Consider the following 21,975-nt stretch of genomic DNA (forward strand, 5'->3'; position numbering starts at 1 on the left):
GGTGACTGGTTGGGTTAAGGACTGGTTGATCAGTTCATTTGCAGGTATTTTAATATCAAGTAGTTTTTCTAAGCAGCCACTAGAGGTCGCAACGTGACAGTGTTTAAAAAAGAGCCTCCGATGACACCATGATACAAAGCAGAGGCATGAGAGACAGCTGCACTGAGCAAACAGGGATTAAACAGTGCTGGGACAGATTCATGTGACAGAACAGGGTGGGACAGAGCACATTGTTATTAACAGCACTGTCATGAAAAACATGCTCTGAGTGATGTGGAACAGTTCTGTGGATGGTGTGAATCACAGGCAGAGTAGGATCCAGGCAGCTCTCCTCCCAGCTATTGCTCAACAGATTAGGACACACGCTGGCTTTCAAAAGATCCCTGAAAGGGAAATTGCAACATGTGCCGCAGCCTGCACAAAAGAGGAAGTCCAAGCTAGAGAGGACACGTATCAGCTTAGATTTAATTTAAAAAAAAAAAAAAAAAAAAGGCGAGATGTTTTTCCAGGATTTTCATGTGACCTGAGGAGGCTGCTGTCTTTATGAAAGGACTAGAAAACATCGGGCTGGTGAGTCCTCTCTTTTCAACTATATTAACTAAGAGCTGGGAGAATTCTTAGTACTCTGTGAGTTCAAAATCCCTGACATCATCGTAACGGTCTGTGACGTTGCTACAGGACTGCCTGCTCCACATCTGGACTCTCACCACAGTTGCTAGCACCTTTTTACTGCTTCTTCTTAAACTTAACCTCAGTTTGTCAGGAGTCCTGGCACTAAAGAGACAGACGAGGGTGGGAGGGCGGGATGGTGGGGGTAGAATGGAAAGAAATTCAAACAGTTTTCCCAACAACACTGTTTCCCATATTTATGTAACTTTGTTCAAACATCTTTAGTCTGACTTCGCTCAGGACGCTCACACCTGTAAACTCACTGTATGCATCATTGACTCCTAACAAACGTGTTGAATGCAGATTTCTTGCAAAGCTCGTCTTTGAATATTCTTAAGCCTGCTTCATTTTGATCCATGTTTGATAGACAGCAGTCTTTTCCCTGCTCCTTCTTGGCACTTTGCTGTATTTCTTAGTGAGTGAACTCCACCAACTGTCAAGCATGAGACTGTCGGCAGGAAATGTATACTTAGTCACCTACATGTGCGCATCATGCACATGTATACATGCGTGCCTGTGCACATACTAGAACAGCAAAAGAAAAGTGAAGCAACAAAGAAAACCACAGTGCGATGATCAGAACGCTGCTCCATAGAGCCACGAGTGATCAAGACCTTGACTTAGACCTCCACTGAATGACTTTAACTCTGGCTTGGGTGCAGGAAAACTGCTCAGGCCTACTTAAACTGGATTACCTGTCCTCTCATTGGCTGGTCTTTCACAGATCAAGAAGTCAAAAGAAAATGAAATCTATCATACTGATGCAATTCTTAGGTATAACCTGAAACTCACACGTTTGCAGAGCTTGTCTATCAGTCACACCATCTCTTCAGGTTCTTGGAAGTGGTCAAAATGATTTTTTTCTCACAGTTAGCAGTTCTCAGACTGTTTAACTCCTCATCATTTGTGACAGCAGTAATTCTTGTGCGATAGGTGATGCACTCCCCGGTGTTTTCGACTTGTTTTCACTCGTTAGGAATTTCCTTCCACGCTTAGCTTAGCATCAAAACGTTAACAAGGCACCCATACCGCGACTCTTCCCCCAGGAGATGTTGTCAAATGTGTTGTTTTGTCCAAATCCCTGTCTACGTTCTGGTTGTGGCTTCTCAAATGTGAGGATTTGCTGGTTTTCTTAGTCCTCTACGATGGTGAACTGAATATATTTGGGTTTTGGACTGTTGGTCAGACATAAGTTATTTCAATACGTCAGCTTGGGCTCTGGCATATTGTGATTGCCACTATTTTGTTACTTTATAAATCAAAATCATCACTAACAACTTCATTTCTGACATAAAATGGTTGATTTAGCATATCCCCGACTTTTAACGATAGCATCAGTATCAAATTATCAGCTGTGCACACTGTCATCAGACATCATCACTTCATTAACAGAGTGCACACTTTTCTATTGATGAAACACAGTGACAACGTCTACTGTCATTAACATAATCATCCCCTGCCCAGTGTCATGCTTTGACCACAAAGAAGTTCCCATGATCTGTGGGGGGACAAAGACAAGCAGCATGGTCGAAACACTTCTGCTAGACGAGACAGAAAATAGAAAGCTCTAACTGCCTCACTGTGGCTGTAAATGTCATGCACGTGTTCCGCAGTGCATCCTGTTCGAAAAAGTGACATTCACTCAGGGATTGTGGTTGATGGGGACTGACTCATAGCTGAACGGATGCCTGTGTCTCCTGGGGATTCCTCTATCCAGGGGGGAAGCCCAGGTTTGACCTCACACCTCTGAAAGACCACACTTAGCTTTGACATTGGTTTCTGTTAGAATCGCCCACGGCTCTCCTTAATATGGGAACCAGAACTTGTCCCTGGTAGATCTGATGCCCCTTTTTAGTCTTTTGGTTCATTTAGCTCTTGACATTATGAGATATTTGTAGCAAAAGGTTGTTCACAAAGCTTCTAAATTGAGGGAATTTGCTGAGTCTCAGATTTTTTTTCTTCAAAAAACAAGGATTTTTAGGTTTTTAGTCAGTCTTTGTGGCTTAAAATCTCAGAACAGCATGTTCTTGTCATGACTGAGACAGCATGGGAAAAAAAGCACACACTTTCACTCACAATCTGAAAAGCCTTGTTACTCATAACATCACTACTACATTGTGAAACTGTTTGCTCAGTTGTTTTGAGACTTAACTTTCTGGTCTAGACTTGCTGCTTAGTGATTTTGGTCAAGCCTTGCATCCATACAAGTCGTGTGATGCTGAGGTAACGGTACGTTATTTTTGGTTGGGTTACAGGAAGCTTCTGCTGATGGTTTAAGAGCGTGTTGAAACGCAAAGGAAGGTGAACAGACTGTCAAGAGATGCAATCCAAACATACTCTTCCTCCCATTTGTCTGTGATGTCTGTGCTTTCGTCCCATGGAGGTGGGACAGAGTAGATGAGTCACTGCCTGAGCTGCATGGTCGAGACTCCACTCTGCACACAAGGGTCAGAGGTGAGGTTTCCTCTGTTAGCTCTGCCCTGGCGTGTAAACTCTCTCTCATCCTTCCTCAGTCTGTTCGGTGCCTCTGTGTCGCTTTCTCTGAGGTGAGTCAATATATTCTTTGGCATGTCGGACCTTTGTTTTCTTTTCAATCTCTTACTTTTGCGATTTTAACTCTGCCACTGAAATGCAACCGTCTCCTCCACCCAGATCAGCTCCCTGCCTGCTTACCTTGTTAGGAAAATGCGTGCCACTCAGCCTTCAAGGAACGAACTGTTCAGGGTTGCATGTTTACAGCTTTAGATAAGTGTTTTCTAATTCTAACCACAAAGGGGACACACTTCCTTTCACACTATATCATATGCACCTGCTGTATAGAATAAAGATAACACATTTGTATATGTGCAGATATCAGTGGCATGCTGTTAAATCATTTATTTTCAAAGACAAGGCAAAGATCATTATAGAAAAATCCAAAACTTTGAACTGAAATTTAAAGAAAGAGTAATTTAGGTGCATTTTTTGTCTGTCATCTTCAACTGCGTCCGTGGTATGTCAAACACTTAATTCCTGCTTGTGTTCCGACGGTGAAAGCCGTGCAGATGTTTCCTCCACAACAGTGTTAGAGCGCTTGTTTTCTTTCACATCTGCTTATCTGAGCCCGGCACCTAACTAACAGGTGGTTAAGCACTTTATTCGCTCACAGTAAGTGACCACATTATACACCAGGACAGTGTGGAACTGAAAGTAAAGGTAAGCTGCGTGTCAGACTTTGATACCTCTGGGTTTTATTGATGACTAAATTCTTAAGTGGGGTTGGGTTAAAGGCAGAAGCATGACAATGGCCTATTTACTGTTGACTCTCATTACTTGATCCACTGCAGTTTGTTAAAAGGGTTTAATTGGTTTGACAGGTCAGACAACCGGATGTTTTTTTTTCAGGCTTTTTCCCAACTTTATATTCTTGCTGCTAACGTATGCAGTCTATTGAGTGGGAAACGCAGCCCATTGTACATTGCAGCATGTTGTTCATGCATGCTGCTGCACCCACCGTTTTCAGAGTGTAGATTTATAGGACAAAAAAAACAAAACAAAAAAAAAAGCTGGGCCACAGCGGAAAAAGCACAGATGAATAAACCTGCCAACAGTCTCATTGAGCATCTGACCACAAAACCAAGGAAACTTGGTAGTTACTGAGAAATATACTTTTTTCACTTCACACCAGAAACAGTATTGTCCTCAGTGTGAAACATCACATTCAGTCATACTGGTCATATTCTCATGCTCTGCTTCTGTAGGGAAGATAACTCCCATCGTTTTCCCTTTTTAGGGCTGAATGAGTCATTCAGTATGATAACCCCCGACAGGCTAAACGGCCTCAACTTATTCTCCATCAGTCCTAATTAAGAGATCGCACTGATCACACCAACTGCCCTTGGAAGGATATTTCTGACATTATATCTGGGGTTTCCTGACTTCCTCACTTACCATGTCATATGTCATTTTATTTCCATGAGAATATTTCCACAGTGTTTTGACCCCCATCAAGCCAACAGAGTTGTATTTACTGCTGCATCTGAAAATGTCCGGTGCCTGCTGATACTGTGTCTTTAATTTGAGAGATACTTTCTCAGACGTGGTTAAAAATAAACTGCTTTCGAGGCAGAACATGAGAATGAGATGTAGAGTGCTCCTCTAATGGCCAATGTGCTTCTTTCAGCACAAACCTGATGTTTAACAGGGTTGATGTGTATGAACACATCTATGATGCAAAATAACCGGTAGCCTACACATATAGATCAGCATCAAGTCAAACAGCTTATTCATGGCAAATCATTTGTAAATGATGAGATACGTGCTCTGAGATGAACACAGAAGCTTAACCGGCTCTGACTGACATATCATTTGTGCTGTTACACAGATGCTGCAACTTATATCAACCTACATGTTGTATAGAGAACATGCATTGAGGATCTGGGTTTCATTTCTCCATCATCATTTGGATCACATCCTCTTCTCCTTCAAAAAACACTATTTTTTGCTTCACTTTGCACTCTATGCACATGACAATATTACACATAGCTGACATGGGCTCTGCTTCCCAAAAGCATGTGAAGAATAAGCTTATCTTTTAATTTGGCTAACGTTATCTCAGTGATCTAAAGAGTGCATGCACACTAGATTTTGCACAAAAAATGCAAATACTCTCTGATTTTGTGAGAAATTAACCTGAAGTCTTTGGGTTGTGAGAAAAAAAAATCTAATAGAGTGATTAATAGTAATAAAGTTGTGGCCCATTTTTATTTTTTTCATTACAATTAAGAGATCAAATCTGTTAAATGATGTAGTGCTGGGGAGAAAACGAGACAATCTGGGCCATGTGGGGTGTTGACTGTCATGCTGTACTTGCAGGAGTTCGGAGTTGTTACACTCTTGAACCTGCGGTTGGTTGTTCAGTGTGAACTGTTTAGTGGAACAGCAGGTAAAGTACGTTTTGCTGCTGCTGCCTCACGTTTGTCTTGTCTCGCATGTTTATGACTCATACCAGGTCTGAACCGCTGATCAGATCACTTCTATTGGTTATATTCGCTTCACACTTTGCTGTTTTTTTTCTGTTTGTTTCCAGTTCAACCTTTGTGAGGGGGTTCGTACATATACTGCCCACAGTTTTCATACCCAAACTAGACTATTATATTAGATCAAACAACTATCTACAGTGACAGTAGAGTTAACAGTAAAACATGTTTATCTAGAGGTTGTCCTTTAGGTGTTGTCACGACCTTTGACTGACGATCATTCCTCGTGTTGCAACCGCTGTCCCGCAAACAGATGGACAAAGTTCGCACGGCTGAGCAGATTTGTAGGCAAACACACCAAGCTACAGCTTAACTGAATGCAAACAGGAATAAATGGACACTTGTTCCTATCTGTCAGTTTGTTGCAGTGAGATGAGACATTGCACCCATTTGTTCAGTCAGCGAGGCCCGTTTCCCAACAGCTTCTGTCATGCAAGCACTTTCTACATCACTGCCTTAGATCTGAGCTTACATCATACCAGTTTGTCAAATAAGCCTTGAGTATATATCTCACCAACAGAAAAGATCATGTCGGAGATGATTCACAGCCTCAAACTAAACTTTGTAGAGTAGTTATTGCTTTTATAAACATTTATTGAAAATGTGCCACATTTTCCAGCAGCCTTCAGCTTTGTTTGGCTAAAGCTTCTGAACAGCATCCGCTTATAGTTTTGTGCTTTGAAAGACTCCAGCAGAGTTATCTGCAAATCTGGCACAGTGGCTTAACATAGCTGAAAACATGCTCACAATACACATGAGGCCTGACTGCCTCTGTGAAGAGGAGGTCAGCGGCAGCACACTGGAAATGCTTGACTTTGTAAACAAAATACAGCACCATACAGAATTCATCCAAAACTGCACTGATTTAAAGTGCAGATTGAGTTTAATCTTTGGCCTCCACCCAGCGTTGGAAGTCATAGTTAAACTCTGCTTGAAGTGTCACGTACACAGGCTCATGCCTTCAATTCTGAATCGAATAACCACATATTTTACAACATATTTGCAAATCTTTCATAATAATGATTCAACTGTAGGAGAAAGAGTTTCATGTGCGCTCAAGCCGTACAAGGGAGTCTTGGAACATTGTGTCTATGGCAAAATGAATGGGACTTTTTACGACTGTTAACTTGTGTATTGTGGAACTTCTCCCAGTTTACCGCTTGTTAGGTTGGGTTTTGAGGATGCAAACAGCAGGCAAACGGGTTATGGGTGAAAGGGGTGAAAACACTGCGTGGATTTATCTGCTGACTAACAATTCCTACGTGCTAAAGTTCCATTTTAATTTTAATCAGATCACTGCCTTGACTGCTTGAAAAACCAAGGCTGTCCAGCCCAATTTTGCCACAACACAGTCAGACATCAGCACACTGCACTGGGCAATCAAATACGTTCATGCACTGATTCTAGACTGATGACTTTGCAATGGAAACTTCACGGGCCTGGGTCCTTTGGAGGATCGAGCCCCTGAACTCCACAGCCTGTAAAGATTAGAAACTGATAGAGGATACCAGTCCTTGAGCTGATGGCCTTGTTTTCTTAAAATAATACAACTTAACTCTTAAAAAAAGTAAATAAAACATGGCACTGATCTACGTACACAACTGTATTTGAACAGCCATGCTCAAGTCACAGTGTCAGTTTTGGTAGCCTGAGGGTTATAAAAGCAGACGCGGATATAAAAAGACATCATATCAACACTACAGCCTTGGCGGGGCAAACTCTTATCCTCCTTTCTTTTAACAGTTTCCTGCCATGAAGCCATATTTCCATTAGCTGTTGTCTGCAGTTATGTGCAGAGTACATTGCCAGTAATATGCTAGGGTGGAGTTAAGATAAGTTGCTGTTAAGTCATAAAGGTGACAAGCTGCTCGAAGCCACAAGTGACAAACAGTCAAGTGTGGAAATGCAGTACTAAATAAACTGAAAGTAAAGCAGAAACAAAACATGCATCTGTCATCCCACCCTTGATAAACAATGGGGAAAAAACACAACACTGTCTGAATCACTGCTGAACCTATTCCACAGCCAAACACCAACACCTCTCGGCCTCCGGTCGCGAGAGACAGCACTCGCCAGACGATGTGACTCAGTCAGTTCCATTCACCTCAGCCTCCCATGTGTTACTCCCACGTCTCTGCTCGTACCATGGCCTGCTGAACCGGCTGAGCTCTCCCACGCTCCTCTCTGCCTGGGCTTGTCCCACAGAGAAACTATGCTGCCTAAGCACTCCTCAGACTGTGGATCCCTTAACACCATCCAGATGCAGGGGCTGTTCTTAATATGTCTTGAACAGACATTTTCATCAAAGAGCACTTCCTGTATCTTCCAGCTTTTAAAGCTACAACAAGCAGCTTCTTGCAATACATATTTATACTGCTCAGTTTGTCCTAGTACCTTTTCAAGTGCTTTGTTTTTCTTTTCCAATGGAGCACAAATTAGTCAGTGAACAGTAAAGTAAGTGGCATCATTTCTGATAAACAATGATAAACACTTGCTGGTTCCAGCTCTTGTACTGTTGGTCTAAATGTTGATAAATGGTTTTATATCATTCTGACTTGAAGTCACTGGGTTTTGGACTGTTGGCCAATTAAATCAAGTAATCTGAAAACATCACCTTGGCTTCTAAACAATGATATTTTATAGTAACCACAGTATTTTTCGATAGCAAATATGTCATTTCAAGTGCGAACTAAAACTCTTCATGTCATTGTTGCCATTATTCATAGCTTGTGGTTTGCAGTCCCTGCATTTCTCTGTGGACCCTGCTGATGAGCTGATGATTCAGGATGACACTCGTCAAACAGTCTAGTCAGAGCTACCTGTCAGTCTGTGTGACTTCATATTCACTCCTCTTGGTTCATTTTTAAGAAGCCAGCGTGAACACAAACCGGACCAGAACTAAAATTAATGAATGAATAAATGAATCACTTTTTTCTTCAGTCCAGGCCAAATGAAGCGAACTACAGGTAAGGAGGGGCCCTGAGATTTCAACTTTTAGGTCACTGTTAGTCAAAGATGTACTTTGACTGAAAGTGAAAAGAAGACTGATCCGAAAGCAGTGAGCAAAAGCTGGTGGTGACAGTCAAACTGCAGCACCGGCAGCATTTGACTGCAGCCTACTGAACCACCAGCGCACCTCCAATTACAAACCCTGCTTCCATCTGTGTCTGTTCAGCATTGGCTTTTCCGGTAGCAACACAGAGAGGTGCACACACTGTGGTTGAGGTTGTTCTTGTCTTGTATACAGTCTTCTTACCACAGCAGTTTCCCACTTTTGGTTGCTACTGTTCTAAAGTTTTCTTGTCTCTCTTAGCACTCTGTTGATGGCACAACCAGAGTTTGACTGATATTATCTTCAGTTGCAAATTACAAACTGAGCCATTATGTTTCACTTTATGAAATGAATGTTTGTGGGTTTGAGAAATGCGGGAACAATGGATACCCCACTGGACCACTACAATATTACCAAGGCAAATGCACTATTAAAAGACCCTTTCCTGATGATTTGAAGGATTTTAATTGAGCTTTCTTAAAAATGCAGACATCCTGCAGTGCTGTGCTGACATGTGACATTCATACAATATCATAGCTGCGAGTGAAGCGCTGACTCTGGTGCCAAATTTAATACTACTAGAGCTATTTATAGTGTAAACGCTGATGTCTGATTTAGCATTGTGAATGCATGTGGTAAAAGATGCGGTCAGATTAGATCAGCTGCTATCACTGAAGACTCTCTTATCTGGATTGCACAGTACCACAGTTTCTGTTGTTGCGCACAATTTAACCATGTATATTAAACAGTATGTTATGAATGTCCTGTTGGATTCACAAACTGAGGATCTCTGGGGCTATTTCCTTTGCTTTTCACATTTTTAAATCAATCAAGTCAGATGTTTACTTTTGTGCATCAGTGTCTTTAAACCTGACCAATTTCATGATGGTTTTATCCATTTCTGAGGGTCTGTTCAGGGTTGGCTACATTTTGGATTGGGTCTAATTATCCTCGATTTGGATCCGATGCACTTCTCCTTCTTAAACTCAGTTATGCTTAGTCAGGAGCCAAGTTGGTTTTCTGTAACTTTCAGATCAGGAAACCACTGGACATCAAAAACTGTGACATCATGGACGAAGGTGGCTTCTGTTTAACTGAGTCAGTCGACATCCACAAACATCTGTGTCGGTTTCCAGCTTTACTTACAGTGCATACAGATGACTGGGCATGCAGTATTAGTTAAGCTGGTAACAGTTTGACTTCCTACTCACAATACCAAAAACTCTTTAATACCAAAAGATATTTTCATGTTCCTCAAAGTAACATACTGAAAAGTTCAAATGACAACAGCAGCTGGTAGGTTACAGTTAGGTGGTAACCTAATTGTGACCACAGCAGTGCTGCTACCTTTCACAGTTTTCACACCTACTCAAGTTACCAAAATGAAGAAGTAACTGTAACCACTAACATGCTCTGACCTACACATTATTTAACAGACTAAAGCAAGACATGTATGTACATTAGAAAATGTGGTAAAAATGTGGACTCAAACCAGCAGAGTAACTGTAATAGCTATACAGGTTTAAGAGAAAGAGGACACTAATTTCCATTGAGGGTTTACAGCGTTCATTCTTAGGTTTACAGGCAGGACAGAGTAGGAATGTTCACTTGTGTTATACAGCAAATCCAGGAATGCAGGGTCTCCTTCCAGGACCAAAGCATTACGCAGCACGTTGTCAGAGGTTTCTACGTAAATGACCACTGAAATACCACAACGTTTGTCATCCATGTCTGAGGGAGAGAGGTAGACGAAGCGTGGAGGAGAGGGAGAGGGCGAAACATTCTTTCAGAAATATTAGGTAGGATAACGTTTGGCTGAAAGAGGAAAGAAAACTGTTTTTGCTGATTGTCTTTTAAAGCCTCTTGTGACCCGTCAGTGTCACTGAACACAAGTGTTCCAGTAAGTTGTCAGCTGCCGGCTTCTTACGTACATTCATTTCTAACTTGTTTGTTTGTGTGTTTCTTAGGCATGGACCTCCGTTCAACACTGGGAAGCCTTCTGTTCTTCCACGGGCTATGTGGGATTTGTACAGGATTTGTACAAGGTGAGCTGAGTCATTGTTTTGTCAAAGAACTGCAAAAATCCTTCTCGAGCTCTGAGACTAAAAGCTGATTAAAACCAGACTAACATATATTAGTGTATATATGTATATAAGTTTTTTCGTAAGAATTACATTTCTCCTGTTTTTGCCAAATCTAACTCCATCTGCCTCCAGCCTGTAAAGAAGCATTGCACTGCCCTCTTGTGGCAACTGGTGGAACCGCAGTAACTTGCATAACTTGTCAGTCCTGTTCCTGATAAATGTGAGCACTTCAAAAGGTTCACACTGATTTCCGTCTATTCTTGGAAAAAGACCACAACTGCCAGGCTGCTAATGTGATCACAGTGTGGAGCTGCTTTGGTTGACTTCAATTAATCAATCAATCAATCAATCAAACAAACTGTGAAGACTCAATTAAAAGCTAGTCATCTGTTATCAGAATCAGAATCATTTCCAAGCTGTAATCTGTAATAATACACCACACTTCTCAAGGGAAAAACCAGTACATACTGCTATTTGTTGTGGTTATATGACACATCAAGTGAGTACTGATCATCAGCTGTTATCAAGTCTACGAACCTGGAATAAGCTCCCCAACGACATAAAACAGATTCAAAACAGATTTTGAAATGTTGAATCTCACATAGTTGCTTTTTTTTTTTTTTTTTTTTTTTTTGTCTGCCATCTGTTTGTGACTGTTTTTGTTTTTGGTTCCATTATAGGTAACTGCCATTTATTGTTTCATGTCTCATTTCATTTTTTTTTTATTTTTTTTTTTAAATCAGTGTTTGGCTCATATTGCATTTCCCTATTTTATTAATACTGTGTGATTTTAAGTTGTTGGCTTTATTATGGTTGTTTTTTTTGTTTTTTTTGTATGGAGGAAGACTAGCAACCACTTTGTGGAAGCTAATGGGGATCCAAATAAAGATAGAAAATAGAGCATTTCAGGTTTCTGTGAAACACATTTAGGGATACCCCAATCTGAATGTATACATGATACGATGCACCTGGTTGCAGCTCCTCTCATAGGTGTATGATGGGAAGAAAACTGACAAGTGACTTTAGCTTCAGCTTGTATAGGATTGGAATCTTCCATCTCAGTGACACAGAGTAGCACGGAAAAGTACTGGAAGTCAGGCATAATGTCCTTTGGGCAGCTCTAAATCCCTGAGCTACTGGCCGAATGCCTGAAAAGAGCATCCAACAAGAAGGAAAGGCAGAGCCAACTTATTTGTACAGTACAACAAGGCAGTTCAAAGTGCATAGGACAGAATGACATGAAGAAAAAATACGAAAGAAACAAAGGAAGGTGTGCTGTATTCTATGGGCTCTATACTCATGGGCTCTATCAGTGTTGAATGGCGGAATGACTGACAAAATCAATTCTCCACTGGTGTGTGTGTTACAGAGAACTGTACCAACTACATGCTCCAGTTTGAGAGGGTCTTCTCTGTTCCTGGGGACATAGCTATGCTGAACAGCACCCTGGTGTCGCCAGAGGTCTTCAACTTCACAGCTGTTCCTTATAACGTCACATGGTACGACTCAAAGACGGGCCGAGAAATGAACGATCAGATGGGTCGAATCCTGGTGCGCGGGGAGACTCTGTGGTTTCTTAACGTAACGATGGAGGACGACGGGGAATATGTGACCATAGTGAGGTATGGTATGCTTCTCCTTAACCTGCAATGCTCCTGATTCAGCTGCTGATTGGTTGAAGGTCCACAAAAGATCTAAATAAATAAAATATCAACATCTCCTTCATGTTCAATAGAACCCCCACTTGGTGCTACAGGCAGTCCAGCAAGCTGGTGGTGGATCGGCCAGTGGCTGGAGAATGTGGAAGGCCAAAGAAAGCTGGCCAAACTCTTTCAATGGGAAGCACTGACACCCTGTCCTGCCCTCTGAAGGGCTATACATATAAACTGGACAGCTACAACATCACTTACTCCATCAAGTGGTACAAAGTGAGTAACTGGAAACTCTTGTCACTACGAAAATATTTAGTAACCTGCTGAGTTTACTCCGGATGCTGTAGAACAGGGTCAGATCTCAGTTAAAAAGAAGCTCAATACAGCGTACACTAGATCGGAGAAGGCAGTTTTGCACCTTCTTAAATTAGGTCAAATGCTTTATGATATCAGTGGGTACAAGGTAGAACATCTGGTAAATTATACATTTTTTTCTCTAGACCTAACTCTGCTCACCAGCATACTCATTTAACCATGTAGCTTGTCTGCCATCATAAAAAAGTTTTTTTTTTTTTTTTTTATTATTTACACATTGTCACCAAAAAGTCTGACTTTTATTTTTCCTTCATCTAGGGTTGTGACCCTATAGAGGATGGGAAAGGCAAGTATACCTACAGGGATATAACCAAACTGAAGATCGACGGGTTGGAACCTCAAAACAACAGCGCCTACACCTGCACTCTGACTTTCACTCTCGGTGGCATCAAGGGATCTGTGTCGGAGACCATTGATGCATGGGTCAAAGGTTAGAATGAATATGAGTACTTGAGTGTGCAAGATAGGGACTTAATGCTGTTTGTCTACATTTCATAACACTGTGATTCCTACAGTGGAACAAACTTCACATTTCTAAACTTGCGATCGGATCACACCAGCCACAACGGCAAATATGTGTTTATGGTGCAATGGAACACAAGACAATGTGAGAAGTGAGTCTGGTGAAGCAGGTCGACTGTGCCAGATTTATTCAATGTGCTCAACCATTCTTGCAAGGTGAACTTTTAACCTATCTTAGTATTGACATGTATGTGTTTTGCTGAAATATTCCCTCATTTACTCATTTCATCCCTCAACATTAAGTATGGTGAGTCATTAATATAGAAGGTGATATTAGTGGCATAAATGATCGGTTGTTTGGAAAAAACACGAGTATTGAATATCCAGCAACAGCTGAAAAATCTCCTTGGTAAGCCTTCTAAGTTACCTCACAAAGTAAAATCTGCTGTGTGTCATTCAAAAAGAGGGTCACCAAATGCTTCCAGACCTTCTGCATCCTCCACCCTGGCTGTTGCTGCTGCTTCAGCCACGCTGCCCCCAATACCTTCCTAGCCTCTATGCGGTCTCTGGTGAGATCAGTTCAGGTGCTTGAAAAATGCCTCAACCTCGGCTTCTGTGACCCACACCACATTTTTTTTTACAGCTACAGACAGGTGATCTGTTCTGTTCATCTGATAGAAGAGCAAACTAGACACTTATCTGACACTGATCAGTCATCTTAATCTCAGATATGGGAGGAACAATTTTTTTCAGTATCACAAAGCTTTTTCAGCAAGGCGGCTCTCATTTCTCAATCCAACATCTGTCTAAACTGATCAATTTTGGACACTTAAAACCTCATCATGCTTGTTGGGCACAAGCAGTTTTGTGTTCAACCTGCTTTAATGTCGTTAAAGCCATAGTCAAAAGGTTGAGTTGCTCAATAATATGCTCATATGCAGTAATTTAAACGAAAGTATCTGCACTTACCTGGATGCATTTTCCTTCATATTTGCAGCCTCTGCAATACAATACATACAGTACAATACAGTATCAGTCAGCCCCCGCTACCTGATTACTGGCTGCCGAGCTCGCCCCCCTCAGGAGAGCCAGTGCACCTCAAAAACTTTTAGAAAATACCAAAAACTTCATACTTCCACTCCTACAGATATCACAGCTCTGGCTGTAGAACTGTCAGCTCATCCAGACTCCATATTCATGGATCACCTGCTCACAAGTCTCTCTCAGATTTTCCAGGTGGGGGTTATCTCATCCTTGCATTCTACCTGTGTGGCAAAAAAACCCCTCCAGTCTGCTGTTAAGAATCCAGAGACTGTGTCCCAGTTACTGGAAAAAGAGCTAAATGAAGGTTATTTAACCAGCCTGTTAATTGGCTTCTCGCTCTGGCCTTGTTGCTAGCCTCATCAGTCTATCCTTGCTACAGTGGATAACGCAATCAAATTGATCAAACCAGCTGAGCATGGCATATGTCTATCAAAAGCAGATATCACAGATGCCTTCAACATTGCTCACGTATCATGAGGAACCTGGTGAGATCATGGTTGGAGTAGTAGAAACTGACAGCATCTGTCAGAGCTTCAGGACACACTCTACTGTAAAAGATATGATCAATGAAAGTGCCATCGTCTGTAGCTGCTTCTTTGATGCACTGATCGGAGCCAGGCACACAATCACCTGCCAAAGTACTACAACTGCTTCTACTGTAGTTGCCGCTACATTTTACCATGATAAAACACACACACATTCACAGTGTGGAAACAATACCAGCCACGCTGTTGTAGCTAGCATTCACCCACATTACATGCAACCACAAGTACAAAAGTGCAAATGTCAAGTTACAGCAGACAAACAAGTCGAGGAAATTACTGCTCATAGCTGTTTGGTATCTTTCCATAACCAGTATATTTCTATGATAAGATAACCTCAGCCTTTTGTTGGTGTATTTCATGTTGTCTGTCTTTTCAGAGGATTACTGTCTGGCTCCAGAAGTACATGAACCAGCCAATGAGATAATCAAGGCAAAAATGGGTGAGTTCGTGTCTGCAACGTATTTTGAGAAATATGGTGTTTTGCAGTTTAAATGTCTCCTGTTAAAACTAACTCCAGCTTTGTTCAGACAACAATTGCATTGTGGGGTATAGGGTCCTGTGCAGCCATACATCATACAGCTGTGTAGGCTTTTGCTCTTGAGGAACACTATTTGTACAACATAGAAACTTAAAATGTGGGTTTAGAGATAAAGAGAAATAGTTTATGAAGTCTAACCTGTGTTATTGTTTGTATACATGTTTAGGGTCTAGTTTCACAAAGCGGTGCCTCGTCTTTGTGCTGTGTGCTGGGAAGCCCATCGTTGATGTTGTTTGGTTGGTCAGGGGCGATTTCATTCTCGACACCCACCCTTCCAACCGCATCTACACATCAGAACAGCGGTCAGCACACTCACCTTCAACTTTATTCCTTTTGATTTACCTGCTGCTTTTGTGGTACAAATGTACAAGTACAAATGTACATATTAAATATGTTCAAGTACATATTAAAGTTTATACCTATGAGCTGCCTCTGTTCATAAAAACCAAAGACATAATAATAGAGAGTTATGATCTCCCAACATTGGAGAATTGTACGTTATTTTAACCAATAAGAGGCTAAAAAAGGCTCTGTAGAGCAGCAGGGTACCTTATTCTAAGCAGCCTTTTCCAGACTACATGTAGCCATTGAATAAGGAATGAGACTAGTAGAACAGGCATTAAAAGAGGTAGAAATAGAAAGTGTTAAGAATTGGAGCCTCCTGCTCTAAACAAGCACAGTAGTGTTACATTTTGTTGCATTATCTATCTTGAATCTCATCTGTTTGTCCTCACCAGTTTGTGGAGGCAGGATGCTCCTCGTAAAGGTGTGTGGTTGGAACGACTGCTGATGTTTTCTGAGCTCAGGGAGGAGGATTTCCACACCAACTACACTTGTCGAGTATACAGTGACAGAGGCCATCCTGAGGAATATTTTACTCTGCTGCCAGAAGGTAAAACCACAGCATGCCAAATGACAAAAAGCACTTTACTATGCCAGGAGACAAAAAAACAAGCACATATTCACATTTGAGAGGGTATAACCAGTGATTTTTTCAATTTTCACTTAACAAATTACTTCATGATTAAACAGTTACCAATCAGATTAACTGCCTGATATTTTCAGTGTCAGTGATAGTATCTTTCCCATTATAAAGATGACCAGCAGAGGGTGTAGGTTGTCACTTTTCCTCCCACTCAATAAAGACACTTTGAGTGAAGGCAAACTCTTGGTAAAGACAAAGTGGGCACAATTAAAGTTGCAGGCCTTTTGATGCCCACTGGCCCATACACAACCATTACAACGAAAACCACTGAGTCAGACAGCTCTGCAAGAGAAGGGCACTAACGCAAGACAACAAGAAAGCCTGAATAACTTATCTGACACATGAACACACAGAAATTCTATGTCTGATCTGTGTCATGTTCATCTCTACAGATCCCAACATCATACATCCTGGATGCATATTTGGTGCCATGATGATTCTCTTTATCATCAGCGTCACCATCTACTACCTTTTTAAGATTGATATTGTGCTGTGGTTCAGGAGAACGTTTCCAGTCTTCTATACAAATAAAGGTAATATTTCACACCAGGTGTATAATTAGCAATGTGCTCTTTATTGTGTATACAGTGTACAATGTAATGACAATGTCAGCCCACAAAAAATACTCGTAACTGAACCTACAATGCTCCAAGAGGGAAAAACCTGATCTTGCAACGCACACATTTACAGTACCCACACATGCACTCAGAATCTTAAGCTTTATCTTATATCTGACTGCATGTGTCAATAGTGAGAGGAAACAAACTAACCACAGGGCTGCCGACAGTGTTTTTGATGAGATCTGATCTGCTGATTATGCAACAGAAGAACCTTTCAACATTAAGACTGCATGTCAACCTAATCTTCAAAATCTGACTTTAAGGTTATGGGACTGGGGTAAAACCCCCCATGACTGAATCAACAAAGAAAACTGTGGGCACAAAATCCGAAGAAAATGGAATCACAGAAAGCCGTGCATGAACAGCACGAGGAGCACTGAGCTTAATTTCAGTCTATGAGCAATGTAGATGATTGCTGGCTCCATTAACCATATTCAATCACGTTTTTAATTTTCTTTGCCACACTGCCCTGCCATTCTTTAAAGACTTGACCTGCACTACTGCCTGAAAAACCACCACTGAAAATGACCTTTTAATGAGCTCTTCTTATTTTCCTGTGTCAGATATGGATGGGAAACTGTACGATGCCTATGTGGCATACCCACCATCCTGTGCCGTTGGATATAGCAAGGAAGTGGAGACCTTCGCCATGCAAACACTGCCTCAAGTGATGGAAAAGGCCTGCGGCTACAAACTCTTCATAGCAGGCCGTGACTGCTTGCCTGGCCAGGGTAAGTCACCTACGTGGCAAAGCCAGTATTACAATGTTAGACACGGGTGTCAGTGTCCATTGCAGAAAAAAGCCCATTGGTTTATTTTTTCCCTGTAACTCCACTCTGAAAAAGCCTCAAAGTTACCATGAAAAGTTGATACGGAGGACCTTTTCTTAGGTGATCACTGTATTCTCACTTATAACACAGTAAATATCTGGGTAGCACCATATTTTGACTTACAGATATTGTGCAGGCTGCTATCCAAGTTACTAAATAACTCGGAAACCTGATCTAAATCAGTGGTTCTCAACCTTTTTTGCAGTGCATTCTAGTGGCCCTGTTGCTATGTCTACAGGCTTTGACCAGTTCTGGTTTTGCTTAGTTTAGCTTAGAAGCAGAAATATGTTTTTCTGCTTAGTTACCCTGTTCGATATCTTGAAACCCCTCAGATCTACCCTGTGACATCTTGGGCAACCCAGACCCAAAGGTCAGGAACCACTAGTCTAATAGTATTAGAGTTAGTGCACTAACATACCCTTCATGGGTAGCTAAGTTGTGGCTCATCACTTATAAAGCTCATGTTTTTCTAATGTAACTCCTCTGTGTCTCTTCATCTTCTGTTTCCTCCCTGCAGCCATCGTGAATTCAGTGGAAGAGAACATACAAGCCAGTCGCCGCCTCCTTCTGCTCTACACTGCCTCCACTTTCACCGGCAAAAGACACACAAGCAGCACTAGTAGCAATAACAACAACAACATCACTAAGAGCAGTAATCTCAGTGACAACACCGAAAACAAGACCAGAGACGACAGTAACTGCATGAGTTTTGATGATAGCGAGGATGTCTATCTAGACACAAGGCAGCAGTTGGAGTGCGTGGCAGCAATGCACAGAGCGCTGCTGGAGGGATCTCTCAAGGTGAGAAAACACACTTGTTAATGCAAGTTCTTGACAGCAGTGTCAAATCCTCTATCTACAAACTGCTACTACAAAAATACAAAAAATGTCCAGAGAGCTGTTGTTCTCACTGGCTGAGCTTTCCCCTGGGCTGCATCAGGTCCTGTCACACCTGATTTACTTTCCCACTGAATTGATGTGTTTCATCAGAGCACTCACAACATAGGACTTGTTGTATCTAAGTGTAACTGCTTGAAAGAGAAAAAACATTTAGGCTGCTTTCATTCATTTTGTTCAAATTTCTTTTGGTCCATCTTAAGGCACCCTGATTCTAATTCAAGTGCCGTTTTACAGGTGGTTCTGGTTGAGTTGGAAGAGATCACCCCGGCTCAGCTGGCTCTCTTCCCAGAGTCAGTGCGTCACCTGAGGAAGAAGCAGGGCGCTATGTGTTGGTGGAAGAACCTGAAGCAGAGGCAAAGGTGGAAGACGTGTATGAGGGGGAGAGAGGACGAGGAGAAAGGTGGACAGGACATGCATTCATTGCCATCCCTCTCCCCATCTTCAAAGTTTTGGAAGGAGATGAGGTATCATATGCCAGTGAAGGGGAAGAGGGCGGTGCACCCCGAGAAAACTGCCCTGCTGAACTTATGATGGTGTTACCATGTACAGTATGAGTCAACTGTTGGACCAGAGAGTGGTTGGTTTCCAATGCAAATGTGTATGGTAATGAAGTTCCTCACACAAAAACAACTCAGAAATAGCGTGCTGTGAGGTACAGTGTCAATGCAGCAAAAGGTCCCTAACTGTACCATGAGCAGCATGCGCTAGGCGGAGTAACTGATCAATAAAGGGTGGAAGATGCTTTGCTCAAAGACTCAACGGCAGTAGATCACACCTGATGTGCAGATGGTCACAGTGTCTGGGCTATCCTGAGACTGCCTGCCTTGGGACATGACCTGTGACATTCTCTGGCAGCTGGAGACTGAAGAACGTGTGGACAAAGAAAAACTGATGCAACCAAATGAAAATGTATAAAATGTACATATGTATGATTAAAAGTGTAAATATGTAAATAAACATATAATTTTTACAAGGGTTGGTCAGTATGTTAAAATTTCCAACTGGCCACTGTCAGCCCAACAACCAGCAATAGGTTTGCAGATGACGTCACGTCACTCTTCTGCTGTGGTGTGAACTGCAGACGGAGGGCCACAAGTGATTTTCTGCATGGAAGCACCATAACACACACTCAAAATGCCTGTTCTGCATCGTTTAAGGTTGTTCAGATTGATCAAACCAAGAAACCAGGAGGGGGTTTTATTGAGAAGCAAAAGTTGTTTTTAAGGGCGAAAAATGCAAGAAAATGACTGAAAAACGCAGGAAAACTTAACTGCAGTCGGGAGGAACCGAGTCAACTAATGGTGGAAATGGTGTAACATTAACTATTGTTTTAAATCTATGGTGACAGATTTAAAGTAAGAGCTACAAGCAACACAACTAATAACTGTCATGGGCTGCCAACCTACAAACCCCAGATGCAGTTCATCACTTAAACAGGCATGTGACTAGCACAGGTCTTTAACGTTGCATACAGGACACCATCCAAACCTTAACAAGAAATGTTTTCAGGAAAGATCTGAGTCATTGGCCACAACTACCGGATCTGTGAGTAGACATTAAGTTCTTTGTTTTGTCTTGCAGGCTCGTTTCAGGTTTTGATTGTTAACTTGAAAATACTGCTTCATTTTTTCATGTCATGTGGTTCAACTTGCTCATAAATACATGCCGCAGATGATGCATCCGGTTTGTGGGATGGACCTCTGCTACCAAGATACTGCAGGTTCTGACCTGTTCAGTTAGCAGAAAATGCCACATTTTTGTGCTGCTTTGGACATTTTAATAAAAGAAACAGCAAAACCAAACAACAGAGACTAACATTTCACACATGCAAACTTATTGCACAATATTTCACTGTCACAAAGGCTGAATTTGATAAATTACAATGTGTTATCCTTATTTTAAGATATCATGTTTTTCCTGATACCAAGTCACGATCAATTAGCCTGAGTCAGATACAAGAATGAACATTTTCATTTAAGTTATATATCAATGAGATGCTTAAAATGATATTTATCAATCATGATCAGACTTTTTATACATTTACTGTATATGAGATTACAGCTAAATTTGCATTGTTGATCTCTTTTATTTAAACCTGCAGCCCAGTCATTTATGTTCACCTGTAGAAAATAGATTATCTGTTGTATGAAACTGTTGCACTGTAACTCTACCTGCTGATACACTGTGTATTTCTTGTAAATTAGCAAATGTAAATGAGCAAAATTTGACTCTTTGACTAGAAATGTAATTAAAAAAAGAGTTGTCAGAAATTTATTTCATCATTAATATTTAGCGTTTACGTCTTTTTTTTTTTTTTTTTTTTTTTTTTTAAAACACACAACAGACTAAGAAGTAGAATAACGATACGCATCGATTCACCTCCCACACAAGCAACTCTGCCTCACACACACAAACAAGAGGCTCTAGCTCCGTTCTCACTGATACATTTTTAATTATTTTTCCTCTTTTCCAGAGGACATCCACGTCCACATCCGCCTTCTTCACTGGAAGTTCAAACAATAGCATGCGGTAGAAAGTGAGCGTGTACACTGAGGTGAAAGACAAAAAGAGCAGACTGACTGGCTGTTGTGTTTAATTCTGTTCATTCTATTCATATTGAGTAAAAATGTCCAAAGCTTATCATCGTCATTGGAAATTTTATCCTGATCCCCTAATGAGATCTTTTTTTTAGGCCAGTCCAAATCAGCCAAACGTCCAACCACCCAACTCTAATTTCTGCAGTAGTCAAGCAGCCAAGGGAGGGAAACATTTTATTAAATGTTATTTATGAGACACATTTCCCGGCAGCAAAGTGTTAAAATGAGGGAAAAAAATCAAACTGTGTGCAGGCAGTCTTCATCATGATGACTATTTTCATTTAATGCTGCACAACTTTCAGTATTTGATTCTTAGCAGTACGCAAAATTCTCTGAATTAATATGAGAAACTCTAACAGTGCAGCTTTGACACGAGATTCATTTTCCGATGAGGGTCATGAAAATAAATCGGACAACTGCAAAGGAAACTGCGGTTCTGGTGATTGACCTTGTTCTAGTCTACACCCCACAAATTTCATATACCTCACGTTTCTGCTGAGAGCATAGCGCGATTTTCACATGACCTAAGAGGTGGCTAAAATGGGTTATTACATTTGATTCGATGCAGAGATGATTGAAAAAGCCACACCAGCTTTATTGTTCA

General features: G+C 41.3%; 1 protein-coding gene across 2 annotated transcripts; it reads left to right on the forward strand.

Moving 5' to 3' along the window:
- Positions 1-439: 439 nt before the first annotated feature.
- LOC143330991 (interleukin-1 receptor type 1) lies at positions 440-21,044 on the forward strand. Of its 2 annotated transcripts, none has more exons than XM_076747802.1 (12): positions 440-570; positions 10,707-10,784; positions 12,193-12,445; positions 12,559-12,751; positions 13,109-13,280; positions 15,278-15,340; positions 15,606-15,741; positions 16,177-16,331; positions 16,817-16,957; positions 17,608-17,775; positions 18,392-18,675; positions 19,009-21,044. In XM_076747802.1, exons 2-12 carry the CDS (start codon positions 10,709-10,711, stop codon positions 19,303-19,305), a joined length of 1,938 nt encoding a protein of 645 aa, XP_076603917.1. In that variant the 5' UTR covers positions 440-570; positions 10,707-10,708; the 3' UTR covers positions 19,306-21,044. The 2 variants fall into 2 exon arrangements, with proteins under 2 accessions (XP_076603917.1, XP_076603918.1); XM_076747803.1 differs by lacking the exon at positions 440-570 and adding an exon at positions 3,166-3,215.
- The last annotated feature ends 931 nt before the right edge of the window (positions 21,045-21,975 follow it).

This window comes from Chaetodon auriga, chromosome 13 (assembly GCF_051107435.1).
Source record: "Chaetodon auriga isolate fChaAug3 chromosome 13, fChaAug3.hap1, whole genome shotgun sequence".
NCBI classification, from domain to species: Eukaryota; Metazoa; Chordata; class Actinopteri; order Chaetodontiformes; family Chaetodontidae; genus Chaetodon; species Chaetodon auriga.

What these genes read in the sequence shown, in the direction of transcription:
- LOC143330991 (XM_076747802.1), top strand. Translation starts at nt 10,709, where the DNA reads ATGGACCTCCGTTCAACACTGGGAAGCCTTCTGTTCTTCCACGGGCTA. An exon ending in GATAATCAAGGCAAAAATGG is followed by an intron (nt 15,341 to 15,605) that starts GTGAGTTCGTGT and finishes ATACATGTTTAG; the next exon opens with GGTCTAGTTTCACAAAGCGG. An exon ending in TTTTACTCTGCTGCCAGAAG is followed by an intron (nt 16,332 to 16,816) that starts GTAAAACCACAG and finishes TCATCTCTACAG; the next exon opens with ATCCCAACATCATACATCCT.